This window comes from Hemibagrus wyckioides, linkage group LG15 (assembly GCF_019097595.1).
Source record: "Hemibagrus wyckioides isolate EC202008001 linkage group LG15, SWU_Hwy_1.0, whole genome shotgun sequence".
Taxonomy (NCBI): domain Eukaryota; kingdom Metazoa; phylum Chordata; class Actinopteri; order Siluriformes; family Bagridae; genus Hemibagrus; species Hemibagrus wyckioides.
In genome coordinates, this window is record NC_080724.1 from 8,845,000 (window position 1) to 8,859,588 (window position 14,589).

At 38.9% G+C, this 14,589-nt stretch overlaps 1 protein-coding gene across 1 annotated transcript; it reads left to right on the plus strand.

Moving 5' to 3' along the window:
- Positions 1 to 3,371: 3,371 nt before the first annotated feature.
- On the plus strand, positions 3,372 to 14,551 carry zgc:158263 (ceramide kinase family protein). The gene is made up of 13 exons (XM_058410563.1): positions 3,372 to 5,063; positions 5,918 to 6,013; positions 6,106 to 6,243; positions 7,315 to 7,443; positions 7,764 to 7,827; positions 8,087 to 8,232; positions 8,942 to 9,016; positions 9,371 to 9,523; positions 9,836 to 9,941; positions 10,744 to 10,847; positions 11,697 to 11,893; positions 13,439 to 13,761; positions 14,340 to 14,551. The coding sequence occupies exons 1-13, from the start codon at positions 4,937 to 4,939 to the stop codon at positions 14,452 to 14,454; spliced, it is 1,773 nt and encodes a 590-aa protein (XP_058266546.1). The 5' UTR covers positions 3,372 to 4,936; the 3' UTR covers positions 14,455 to 14,551.
- Positions 14,552 to 14,589: the final 38 nt, after the last annotated feature.

Below are 14,589 nucleotides of genomic sequence, written 5' to 3' on the forward strand. Positions count from 1 at the left end.
ATTGTTACATGGGGTCACATTCAGAAAAAACATCCATTAAATTAACAGGGTCCATCTAGTTTTGTTAAACAAATTAGGGATGTGTCTCAAATCTCATGCCTGTTCACTATTTTAGACCCTTGTTGAGTGTTTTCCTACTACAGTTAATTTGAAAACCTCAGTAGCCTTCAAACCAGCCAAAAGGTCTGTTTGAGTACCAATCATCTGGAGTTTTAAATGTAATGTTTGAGTAGATTTGAGACGCAGCTCATGACAACAATCACAACAACAGCAGAAAGTTTAGACAGATCTCGCAGACATCTGTTTAACATCTCTGTGCATAAAATCGCTAAACATTTCACAGGGTTATGACTTAAAGTTCCTGTTTAATCAATGTATTCTGCCTCGGATTTAGATGTTTAGATGTTTCCTAGAACAACACTTCCTTAACTTCTTCGTCATTTACTTAATATATACTTATGATATTGACATAAATGAAATGTTCAAATAGTACTTTAGTCATATATTATGAAGTTAGAATTAAAGAAAAAATTAGGGCATTTGGGTTTGGGGTAAAAGAAATTTCACAAAGCAAAATTAGGTCGTTTGCCCAATAAGTTTGGAATCATTTAACTATTTAAACATTAATTGGATGATTAATTGATTTGTTGATTGGTTAATTCGTTCATTAGTCTGTAATAACCATTTCATGCTAATAAATCTAGTTTGCAATAGGTGGGAGCAACACTGTGAGGTGGGAATAGACCATCAAAGTGGTTAACATTACATTGCACCATGCAAACACACATTTACACCCTCACTCAGACCTAGGGGCAGTTTACTGTAGGTCACCTACTGGCATAACTTTCACAGCAGAGACGTTATAAAACCCAGAAGAAACCAACAGAGACACATGGGGCACCTGCAAATCTCCAAACAGACAGTAACGAATGAGGGACTGTAGCTATAAGTTCCAGCTGTGCCAACAAACTGCCAATAATTTTACATAAACCTGTCACTTGATAGGCAGCTTTTTAAAAACCAGCACATTGCTAAGAACATATAGCTTCATGCCTGTGTGTTCAGCACTTGTGTGTTTGTGTGCTGTTTTAGATTTAGACATTAACTACAGCTGCCTAAACATCTCCAGTAAGAAAGTGAAAATAACTAGGCAGAAGCGAGTCATTACACTCACCTTGCGCTCAGGATCTTTGACATTTGTGGTAAAACCCTAAATAGTCTCCACAAATAAGCACATTCAAAATCCAGCTGCTAGAATCCAAGCGCTCAGCAGATCACACCCTTACACCAGTTTACACTGGCTTCCAGTGATGGAAGGCTAAAATCTAATATTTATCAAAAGCCTGAAAATGAAATTATTAAGCTTGAGCAATATGTTTTATCACAAGAGCTTATCAGATGCCATAAAAAGGATGGTGTGAGGGCAAACATTAATGCACATTCTAACCAAAAACACTAAACTTATAAATTGTGCTTTTGTGTATTTTACAGTTAGAAATGAGAGCGTAAATAATCCACCTCATTCACCTTCATGTTGTAACTGTATGACATGACTTGGAGGTGGAATAAAAAAAAATTAAGCTTATAATTTATCAGGAGATGAAATTTAGGGGATGTTTCACTCTGTGACATGACTGTCATTGCTAGGCTGCGTGAATCTACAGTTTGGGCTAGAATGAAATCAGCTCCACATTTTTATACCATCCTGTGTATTTTTTTAAGACTGTTCAACATACTGTAAAACATATGTTTTACGTTCAACATAATCTGATTAGTCATTTATTATCAATAATTCATTTTTAAAATGATTTATAAAATTTAATTTAATTTATATATGGGACACATAGCTATGCTAGCATATTTATATCATCCAGCTCTTATCAGAAGGTTTTCTCCTGCTCTCTGAACTCTACACATCAACCAAGACCAGACTGATATCAATAAAGGCAGATCTTGTAATGCTAAAGCCCCCAAACTTTGCCACTGTACCCTCCAGGGACTCCAAGGAGAACCCCTGTTGGATTCCTGTCCTGCTTTAAGACTTCAACATTTTTTAATGTTGTCTATCTTCTTCCTCCACATCATGCACACACATTTACAGACCCATTCACATGTATGTTATGCAACTTAGAATAGTTCACATGGGTTTCCAGGTTCTCTGGTTTCTTCCTACCTCCCAAAAATGCTGGTAGGTGGACTAGCTGCTCTATATTGCAAATATGTGTGCTTTGCAATAGATTGATAAGTGAGGGTTAGGCATTTAAGTAGTTAAATAAATATCGTAGGTTGGTTACACCATCCTGATATGACAGAGTGATGGTGATATTTTAACTTGACTTAAAAGACTGTAGAAATCATTCTATTGTGACAAGATCTCAAATGATCATAGTATACGCATCTTTGACCATATCTGTAGAAATCTGTATGAACTCACTGATTAAAACTGATCGACTAAATGATTTGCATCTGCGTGATGCTCTAAATCTTCGCTAGGGTATACACACACGCCTGACAACTTTTAGTTAAATAGTCCCAAGTAAAACTGCGGTGCAGTGGATGTACAAAGTCACATCTGGCTTATTTATCTGATACGGATGAAGAATTCCAGATGTGAGCAATAATCAGAAAACCGCGCCAAAAACTTCTTGGTTAATGCGATAACAGTGACATCAAGTGGACAAACGTGGTATTGCAGCGGATTGGAATAGAACGAATGAATGAATCAATAAATAACATACTAAAGAATTTAATAAATAAAATCATTTGGGGAAAAAATTATGTATAAACACCATCACATGTACATGCATTTATCCAATCAGGCGGATGTATAAAATCAGGCAGATAGATGGTCAAGAGCTTCAGTTAATCCAACACTTTGACTTTAGACTGCTGCATGGTTGTTGGTGCCAGATAGGCTGGTGTGAGTTTTTCAGAAACTGCTTCTTTCCTTGGATTTTCACACACAAAATAGTGCAAAAAAAGAAAAGGAAAAAAAAAAAATCACTTCCAACGACTAGCACTTTTGTGGGCGGAAATAGTTTGGAATGGGCAGCCTGGTTTGAGCAGACAAGATGTCTAAAGAAACTCAAATAATTATGCTTTACAACTTTGGTGAGCAGAAAAGAGTTTCAGAGTTTGAACTTTGAGGTGGATGGGATACAATAGCAGAAGACCAAATTAGATACACTTGGTAGTGGGCATGAGATCACCCAAAATACAGTAAAAGATTGGGGAAAAAGCCAGGTAATGTTTTTTTCCGAAGAAATGGTATAAAAAAAATGAAATTGAAATAAAAAATTAAAATAAATAATCGATAACAATAACCCCTTTATGGATTTATGTAATCCAAATGATTTAGTATTATTGTTGGCATTTAACAGTTATGTTTGGTAGAATTAATCACATTAGCAGACCCTGTTTCATGGACTTGCATGCATTTCATGGATTTTGATGGTTCTGTATCAGAAATCTGATCATTAACAAAGAACTATATACACCGACCAGGCATAACATTATGACCACCTGCCTAATATTGTGTTGGTCCCCGTATTGCTGCTAAAACAGCCCTGATCCATCGAGGCATGGACTCCACTAGATCTCTGAAGGTGTGCTGTTGTATCTGGCACCAAGATGTTAGCAGCAAATCCATTAGGTCCTGTATGGAGGCCCCACCTCACAACTTACAGGACTTAAAGGATACTTTTAATAGATACTGACCACTGCAGACCGGGAACACCCCACAAGAGCTGCAGTTTTGGAGATGCTCTGATCCAGTGGTCTAGCCATCACAATTTGGCCCTTGTCAAACTCGCTCAAATCCTTCCGCTTGCCCATTTTTCCTGCTTCTAACACGTCAACTTTGAGGGCAAAATGTTCACTTGCTGCCTAATATATCTCACCCACTAACAGGAGCCATGATGAGGAGATCATCAGTCTTATTCACTTCACCTGTCAGTGCTCATAATGTTGTGAATATGTGTGTGTGTGTGTGTGTGTGTAAAACAAGTAGGCAGCTTTGCTGAAGTAAGAATTGAAGGCCTACAGAGGCCCACATGATGATCAAGAAAAGCTGGTTTTACAAAGTTTATTTAAGGAGAAGTCAGCCTGTGGCATGGACCTATGCGCTACAAAGACGTCGTCTTGTCAATCCGGTACCTGAGAGTGTTTACAGTGAAAACAAACAACAACAATGTAGGACACAGAAGAAGAAATGGGACTTTCCTTCGATCCCTGCTTTCTGTAATTAACATTTAAAACTGATACCAAACATCTATTTAATTGTATATTTATATGTATATTTTTTAACAGGTTATAGCAGTTAGATTAACCGTAGTCTTATTGCTAGTAGTTGAATTTGCATATCCAGACCGTATACTAGCCTACTAAATAGTATGGTAAAACAGTAATCCTGCTACTTTTTGGAGAGGTATTAAGTATGGAACAGTAGCACACTAGTGAGGAAGTATGCGTTAGCGGACGTAGCCACGCCCACCTTATGTTTATGCAAAATATTTCACCAGGAATGTCCAATGAGAAAGCGGTATTATAATTTCTGGCTACAGGTGTTTGCGAAGAATCAGGGAAGCGCGAGGAAGTTTTTCAGAAGCTACTTTGGCATCGGGGATCGCGATAAGAAAGAGGGGGAAAACAGAGAAAATGGCGATTATATCTTCTGTAGTAAAATGAGATAGTAACACTGTGCCATCGGGGGTTGATGATCGGTCCGTTTTTTCCCCCTGCACGAGACAGGTGTTGATATCAAACAAACACGCGCGGCCCGGGTGGGAGAAAATGCAATGCTCGGTAGCTCGCGCACGCATCTGTAGAACGACATGTCCCAATTAACGCGAGAAAACAGACTGGCAATAGGTGTATAAGTATATTTTGTGAAGTTATTAGATTGCGATTGTTAGAGGTTTATGAAGTGGCTGAAGTGATGGAGACCGACTCGGTGAGGTTGGAGTCGAGTGTGTGGCTCGGTAATAAGCGGCACCGCGCGCTGCTCAGCGGATGGCGCTTCAGCTGGACCGAGCTGGACAAGAAGAACCGAGACAAAACCACCAGTAAGTATTAAACATTCTTCTCACAAAAGCTAATTTATACTTCTACATATTATAGCACGCCCCCCCTCCCACTTAAATGCAAAAATACAATTAAATCTGAATTCTAAACTGGGTGCAGAAATTTTACACGTGATTATAAATTTGCACGTGTTTTTTTCCGAACACCTCACATGTTTGACACGTTTTCCATCCAAATAACTGGACTGACACCCATGTTTTTTTTTGTTTTTTTTATTGTCCGTCATCCATGACTTTTTTTTTTATTTTATTTTCACATGACAATGTTTCACCTTTACCCGTTTTTCACGTGAACACGTTATTCACCCTGTGATCACGTGGCATGGATGTGGTTTTGCTTTGAAAGAGATGCACCATTTAAAATGGGCAAGAATCTACAAATGTTTACGTTTTTGCAAATGAGGTGCCATTTAACTAAACATGCACACATACAATATGTTGCTTTTGGTTTGAAATTACTTGGGGGAAAAATTTTTTAAAGATATTACAAAATCCTCAATATATTGGAAAAGCATATAGTGGTATAATTTATTGTAATGTATTGAAGATATATATGGTCATTTTGCCCAGCTCAAGGTGGAGAGATCTGACTATACAGAAGATTTTAATTTGTTATTTTGTGGCACAATATATATTTTTTTCTTGCTGCTCAAGACATCTGTCAATAAACAATTTTTTTCTGCATATAAACTAATACTTTGAACTGTTTAAATAAGACTTATAATAATAATGTTTCGATAAAAGAGTCCTGGGTTGTGGTGATGCTGAGAGTAGAGGCCAGAGATTGACCCTTGACTCAACCAAATGGTGTATCATCTATCGTGTGTCTGTCTCAGTTTCAGTGCCCATTTCTGAGGTGCTTGCAGTAGAGGAGGGTCAGGTGGAGATCCAGCCACAGAAGAAAGTGAATGATACTGACCGAGACTTCACCTGTAAGTTCCATCCTGGCGATGCAGACCTTACCACTGAGCTGGCCTAAGATACTTCACTTAACTGTTTTTTCTTTACATTGTCTCTGTCCTAGTGTTCTATGTAAAGCGCAGTAACGCCAGTGGTGGGAAAGGGCCACTGTGGAGCCTGGGCAGGTCCCAGTTCTCTTGCCCAAGCCGTGACCTCAGGGATCAGTGGGTGACACAACTCCGGATTGCATTTAAAACCCACTGTGAGTCAAGCAGCACCACAAACCTGTTCATCCTCCCATCCCTTTTCTATCCTTTGCTTTTAATGGGTTTTAAATTGAGTCTCCTCTTGGATGTCTGATTAAAATTAAACCGGTATGTGTTCGTGAACACAGCTCTGTATTTAAAATTCACAGATACTTTATTGATTATCTCAGTTTTTCTTTCTCAGAAGTTTTTTTGGCTTCTGTCAGCCCCCAATAACGTATACCAAAATGGGAAACTTGATCAATCAGTCATGGGTGTCGTAGAATATGTTATCTGGCTCCATTTATGTTTCCGAAGTTAAACAGTGACACGTGTAAGTCCGTGGGTTTAGGCTACTAGGCTCGTACGTTCTAGCAGTATACATGAAAGTATAGTTTTACATGAAGTGCACTGTAAGGCTGCTTCGGCTCAAGTAGTATTGCAGTACAGTGGGTTTTATTTCATACAGCTGTACTGTAACACATATCCGAAGTATATATATTTTTAGTTTGGTTTTGGTTGTGTTGAGATACATAGTTGTCCCTGGTCATCAAGACTGTATTGACTAGATTTTTTTTGTTCCTTTTCTCGTCACAGCTTTTGCTTCTAGCAATGAGCTACTTGTGCCAAGTTTTATGTTTAAGTGGTTATCAGGTTCCTTTTGTTATTTTCACCGAGCACATTTCGCAGTCCGCTTTGCTTCGATTGCCATTATTTATCCTGAAATGCGTCCAGATCACTGTTTTGTCTTGCCTGATAATTACAGCGAAAGCGTACACTAGGCTTAGGTCATGTAGCATCACCTGATATTGGACGTTGGTATCAGAGTATTTTTACATGTATGAGTAATTGTGTACAATGTTGGACTGATACCCGACACCTGTATTAGTGCACCCCTAATCTAGTGAATAATATATCAACGAATAAAAGTGTTGAAAATTTTGAATGGTTTGGCTACCGTAAAATAAATCCTAAACAATATGATGAGGCAAATTGTAATGGATCCCACTTTAAACAAATGTGACATGATTAAAGTCTAAGTCATGCCTACACCTGTCTGTTTTTTCCACCCGTCCTCTCTGTACCAGGTCCCTCTCGCCCACACAGGTTGTTGGTGTTCATCAACCCCTACGGAGGGAAGAAAAAAGCGAAGCAGATCTATCACTCCTCGGTGGCGCCTCTATTTGAGCTGGCTGGCATCAGCTCTCATGTTGTGGGTAAGCCGCATGCAACACCGCTCGGGTATCTAAGAAGTTATCAAGTCTCACTGAGCCTGGCTCTCAAGTGACACGCCGTAGGTCTTTATCAAGGAGTGGGAAGGAAATAGAAGCAGGTGAAAAGAGAAAGGGGGAGAAAGCTGGATCAATTATTAAGCTGACCGAATTACCGTAGAAACCCAGGCGCTATCAACTGTTTAGTAAAAAGATATCCAGACCAGGTGCAATCGCTTCAGAGTGGCGACACTGTGGAGGGTTTACATTTGAAGTTTTTCAGATTCAAAGTCAAGGTTTCAATACTTACCTTCATCTTGCTTTAGTGACCGAACGAGCCAATCAGGCGAGAGATCATATCCTGAAGAAAGATCTGACTGGATTTGACGGGTAAGTGACACAACATCGTACCATGTCACGTGAAATTAGACCTTAATCAGCACCTATTGTTCCCGTTAAAGCATTCTGCAAACATGGAGCAGGTAACCATAGGGCCCTTGTATATCATTACCAAGTGATTAAACCCTCTTGCAATAATACAATGCCTGTAGTTCAGCATTAGCTATAATTTCATGCTTTAGCAGCCAACTGTATGATTCGGTGCTTTATGCTACAGGAGATATTGTTTGTTTATTTTCTTCCTGCACAGTGTGATTTGTGTTGGTGGAGATGGGATGTTCAGCGAGCTGTTGCATGGCGTGATTGGACGAACCCAGCAGGAGGCGGGGGTTTCGGAACATGACCCGTCTGTGATGCTGCAGCCATGTGACCTCCACATCGGCATCATTCCAGCAGGTTTGTAATAAGTTGTGACACTGTAGGCAAAGAAGAAAGAATCGAAAACTGACTGTTATAGGAAATGAATTACTGTGGTACAACTGAATGCAATTCTGATTCAAAATGTTTTATTCCTCTTGTACAACTTTGCCGACACTTTTTCCTTGTTACACCTACAGTCTAAGACACGTATAGTTTTTTTTAACCATTTATAGTTGCCCTTAATTTAGTGGGACACTAAACTGGTGTCCTAAGTTAAATATTTGTTCCCTCACCAGACTCATTCTTGAGGTTAATGAGACGAAGAAATGCAGCTCATCATATTTTTCAAAGAACTGCAAATCCCTGTCTTGAAGGTTTACTCATGTCAGAAAACATAAAGCAGCAGCTTTAACTCTTGACAGTTAACCTGCTAACACTGGAGACACCTTCCTGTAATGCTCAATGGCTCTTCGACAGAAAACTTCACAGTATTTTTGTTCTTCCGTTTATGTAGAATGTTCCCCATACAAGTCCCTGTGTGCATTATTAAACAATGCTGCATTAGGAGTACAATAATATGATGATTTCTTTAGAATATAAATTAACACCAATCACAGTCAAGAATTCGGTATAGCCAATACAGTGCCATTAAATGTAATTATATATATATATATTGTTATTAAAATAAGAGGTTAGGAATGGGGCTATTGAGTTGTTGTTACATGTTCTTGCTTTTCCTTCTCAGGCTCTACAGATTGTGTGTGTTTTGCCACAGTAGGTGTGAATGACCCGGTTACATCAGCATTGCACATCATTATTGGTAAGACTTTTAAGAGTATAAAGATGTGCCACTTAAAGGTGGAATAGTAGATTTTATTTCCTTCTTACTTATCCTTAATTTTGTTTTTGATTTTATTAAAAAAAGACACAACCTTCCTAAAATAAAAATCAGCTAATCTTATTTAGTGCACCTTTAAATAAGCTACATTATTTAATATAGGAGGGCAGTTATTATGGGAAAATGTTTTCATTATGTATCACCTCAGTATCACTCGTGTATCAGTGTTTTAATAGCAAATAAAAAAGGAGGCTTGTTCTGATAATCATAGGGAGTGCCCTTCTCGACTGACTGGCGCAGTGATTAATGTTGAAAAGCAAAACTGTTTGTTTCCAGGAGACTCTCAGCCTCTGGACGTGTGTTCTGTCCATCATCATTCCACGCTGGTGCGGTACTCTGTCTCACTGGTGGGCTACGGTTTCTATGGTGACGTATTGGCTGAAAGTGAGAGGCACCGCTGGATGGGACCTCTCAGATACGACTACTCGGGTAATTTCATGATGTGTATATATTATTTTTGTCTGTATTCTAGTAAGTTACTATGATATTTTCAGACACTTCTATACCTATCATTTTAAGCTTGTGGGTTTTTTTTACGGTGTGTGTATACAATTCTTTTAATTTGTTCTTTGTATGTTTTTGTGAGGTTGTTTTTGTTGTATTTGAATATAAGACATATTGAATTATTGATGTGTGAAATGAAGCAACCTTGCCCTTGGTTCCATGAACAAAAAAGAGACATTAATGACGTTTAAAAACAACATTTCTTCCGCTCTCTCCCTGTGTGTCCTCTCTGTTTAGGTTGTTTAGTGTACCTGTGCAACAGGAGCTATCAGGGAATAGTGCAGTATCTACCTGCGGACTCCCAAATCACCAGCCCCAGAGACAACAGTCGCTGCCTCTCAGGGTAAAAGCAAAAAAATTTCACAGTGTAGAATCTTATAGGCATGACCCGTCTTAATATCTTCTGTCTATTCAGAAAGCCACTATACCTTATATTAGCTTCAGGTATTCAGCAAGCCTAAGGTCGTAACACTTGGTCTGGATTATTCAGTTTCAAAATGGCTACCTCCACCTAACACCTGCCAAAACTCTGACTGTCGCTTTAATGTAAAAGAGGCCAGGTTACAGTGTACACATCTCACATAAATCTATTTTATAATAGTCATCACTTGAGAGAGAAGTGTTTGCATTCTCAAAATGAACCAAGGAATGAAAAAACGGGAGAAGCTGTGGAAACTCAAGAAATGTATATCAAGTTCCTTTGTTAGATAACCCCATGAGATGTACATTCACTAGAGATACCATTAAAATGTACAAAGCACAGGAGGCTGAAAGAAGGCCTCGTTATTTTGCGTGCGTCATCAGTACACCACTAATGGCCTGAGCTCCTCAAAGTTTCTTGCACGCTGCTGCTACTTGAATGGAGCTGTGTCCCTGACTCCTCAGTACTCAGTTAATGTAATCCCTGAGGATACGAGTCCCTTGCTGAGGTAAACCTGAATAAGCCTACACATATGTAAAAGTAAGTGAACTATACACATGAGTAGAACTGGACTTATTTAATATTTGTTAGGCTTGGTGTCTAAGACTAGGCCTTATTTACATATCACACTCTGAGCATCTATTGTTTAATCCATGCATCTTTAGTTGTATGCCAACCTGTTACACCTGTATATCTACCTGTAAACGTAACCATGTGTTTGTAGGTGCAAAGTATGCTCAGAGAGCACCGAGAGACTGTTCCCTCGCTCGGAGAGCTGCAGCTCTTTGTACAGCAGGCAACTCAGTCAGTACAGCATTGAGTCAGAGGGTAAGACAAGTCTCCCAAAATAAACTATATACAGGTAGAAGAACTGCACCACAGTCATGTAATAACCACTCTCACTATTATCTTGGGGGATTTTTTTCCACTGCATACTGAAAACAAGAATTAAACCAGTGATGTGAACTTGGGATTGATTGGGGTAGATAACTTAGTAAGTTCCTGTGAATTAGCATCTCTGTAGAAATGGATGCATATTAGAATGACAACATTAAGGCAGATCACAGGCTTATATTCCAGTCAGTGCTATTGTCAAAGGTGTTGTGGAAAATCAATCAACAGCAATGTTAGAAAGGTTTTGAAATTCATACAATGAAGAAGAATCCATATTAAAAGTAAGCAAAGGAAGATTTCTGAAGCGAAAGTGTATATTAGTGTATATTATATTAGTACACCTTAAACTTGCACTTGTATCATTTACTTTTTGGTGGTACACGTCTTTAGAATAGACTATATAGCTGAAATCAACTGGTGTTTACTCGGGTGGTCAGTAGTAAAAGCCCAATTACTGCTTTTCTGTGTAGCTGAACATGGCCTTTAAAGATAAAGTGATCTGCTGTACGATACTATGACTACTTGTGAGAGGCTTTGTAAAAGCTGGACTAGGATGTTTTTCCAAAGGATATTCCCCAAGTTAGTGGGTTCAGTATGGAACTAGGTTTTATAAGGGTTCAGGGTCAGTTTAAGTAGCTTGTATGGGTGAAGGATTTAGAAATGTTGTGTGGTGGCCCAGAGACTTTGACAGTAAGCAGCCCACAACCAGAATGAACACAGAACTCATGATTTTAGTGGTTCAGTTACTAGTTAACATTTTGTTTTCCCAACGTTTGTCCTTAGGTGAGTGGTTAAGTGTTGAGGGCAGATTCAGGTGTGTGTCCCTCACCTGCATGTCCAGCTCATGCCCACGGAGCCCCAAAGGTCTCTCTCCCTCTGCACACCTGGCTGATGGGACAGGGGACCTCATCCTGGTCAGGAACACTCATCCCCTGGGTTTCCTCACATACCTGCACAGGCACACCACCACACAGGATCAGGTGAGGGTGACTGTGTTCACTAGTAATGAGCGTTGGTTTCATTTTAGTTCTTTTCTGGCTAATAATTTCTGACATGTATTTTGGATCAGGTTTAAATGTGGTCTTAATTCCTTGCCTTCTTGTTTTAAACCCTTCCATAAAGGGTAAATGTAAATAAAAATGAGGAATGAAAATGTGGAACCAACCATGAATGCTCACATTTTGGCAGATAAAAGCATCAAATATTTCTCAGTTTAACTCTTGCTTTGATTTTTATTTAAGGTTACTATATATGCCATGCTGACTGTCAGATGATCACAGTGGCGGACCATCAGGGTCAGCAAGGCCTTCTCTGCTGGCCTAAACAGCAGTGATCTGAATCACTGACTTTCATTTTAATATATTTAATATATTTTTCCACGAATGTGTATTAAATTATTCCCAATAGTCTATTCTCTACATTTCATAGCTTTTCTCTTGGTTGCACTGCTTCCAGTATTGTATATTTATGATAAGAATATTTATTCAATCCAAAATAAGTGGCAATGAAATTGTTACCTTAACCAGTCAGATTTCGAGTTGGTGTCACTGGGGCCATCTAGCAGGCATACGATTACATCAGCAATTTCCCGTCCTTTGATTGGATAATTGGAGTAGTCAGAGGCAGCGAACAGCACATATACATTGTTTCTATATTCGCTGCGTCTCATTTCGGATGCCGCGGCGTCCGGAGATTGCAGTTTGCTGTAAACGTCATCAAGAATGTCTTTTTTGAGAAAAGTAACCTTAATAAAATTGACTATTCCTTGTGAGGTGTGAAATACTGTAGACTAATTTCTTTTTTACTTTGTTATTTAACGGTTGGTTAGTATCTATTGCCGTGGTGTCCAGAGGCGGTTCTAGAATTTTCATTTGAGGGTATAATAGTAAAAAATAAATAAATAAAATAAAATAAAGGTTTGACTAACAGGGTAAGATGGTAAACTGATTGCAGCATTCCACTGTATTGCATAGATGTGTATAACATTTGAGTACTGAACAAGAAAGGGTCTTCCTGATCACACACACACACAGACACACACTTCTGTGTTCAATTCCTCGGATTGAAGAATGCGCTGAAAGACGGGGAAGAGCCAAAGCCTGCGCCCGTTTTCATATGAAATTTAAAGAGGACTGAGGCGATCACGAATTTGTGTACAGTTTATGGAAAATCGCAGACTTTAGGAGGGCTGAGTAGAAAATGGACCAGCGATGCCCATGGTGGCGTCATAATGGTATAGAGGTGGATTAATTCAGGAAGGACACCAGTGAAGGCCTAGGTGTGAAATGCACAGCCCACCACTGGATAATCATGAACACATTATCAGTGCACATGATCAAGTACCATTTGTTATTTTAAAGTAAAAGGAAGATGTTTACTCTCTGTGCTCATGTTATTGTTACATATGAAGATAAATTAAAAAATGTAAAGTACCATTGAATTATAGGATACAGAACTCCATTTTGGGACTGGTGAGAAATCAAGGAACAAGTGTATGGTCACTAACTCCCTAAAACTGGTTTTAGTTTGACCTGCCCTTCGTCGAGGTGCACCGTGTCAAGGCAGTGCGCTTCTCCTTTTCTCCTGGTGAGGAGGAGGACAATGAAGAAAGCCAAAACATCACAGCAGGTTCACTCGGGGATCCCGAGATGGCACGTGAAGGCGACATTGAGTCCGGCAGGCTGGGCTCCCAGCAATACCTCACAGGTAATCAGAGGGATCAGGGAATGAAGGAGGAAGGAAGGAAGAAGAGAGATTATCTGTGTGGGCTGTGCTCCAGTAAGCAGTCTGCTGCGTCTGTGTGGAACTGTGATGGAGAGATTCTGCCATATAATGAAATCTTATGCAGGTAAGTGTTCATATTCATGCTAAGGGCTGTAAAGTCATTACTCAATAATAATAATAATAATAATAATAATAATAAAAAAAAACATCTTCAATTAAATTGAGACCATAAAATAAAATGTTACTTTCTAAAACTTTTTAAAAAATATTTCTGTACCGAATAATGGTTTATACACAAGCATTATAAAACATTAGGAGACATTGAGCTTAAACGTCTGATTATGTCCTAGTGTTAGAAAGATAAACATCCTTTCCTGCTCTCATTTGCTGCTAGTTTGTTAAATGACACCTGTTACACCAGGCTGAAAGCAGTTTTTGTTTGCTTCTCAGACTGCAGGCCTGACCTAAACTGTTCCAGCTTGTTCATGTGCTCCTTTTTATAGCCTTAAAAAAAGAAGAACTACATGTGAGAACATGTGCATAAGCCTGGGTGTTTATTCATGAGCTAGTTTTTAGTCACAGGCCTGAGTTGAAAAGCAGTGATGTATCATAATGGATGTCCCCTTGTGTATGTATCTGTCTTTCCTTCCACTGGTTTCTAACTCATGTTTTCCATGTCTGCTTTTTTTTTTCTGTTCCCAGAGTACACGGTCAGCTGGTACGTTTGTTTGCAAGGGGCATTGAGGAGGACGCAGGCTTCCGGAAATACCGTGAGGGAAACAGGAATTGCAAAGGGAGATGTTTTTTACACAATTAATATTAACCACAGAAACGCTCTGACTAAGAATAAATAATGAATTTCTTATTTAAGTTTTAAAAAAATATATTAGAGATTATTGCAATAAACAAACACATGGTTCATATTTTTCATGTTTGAACATTTTTTATTAAG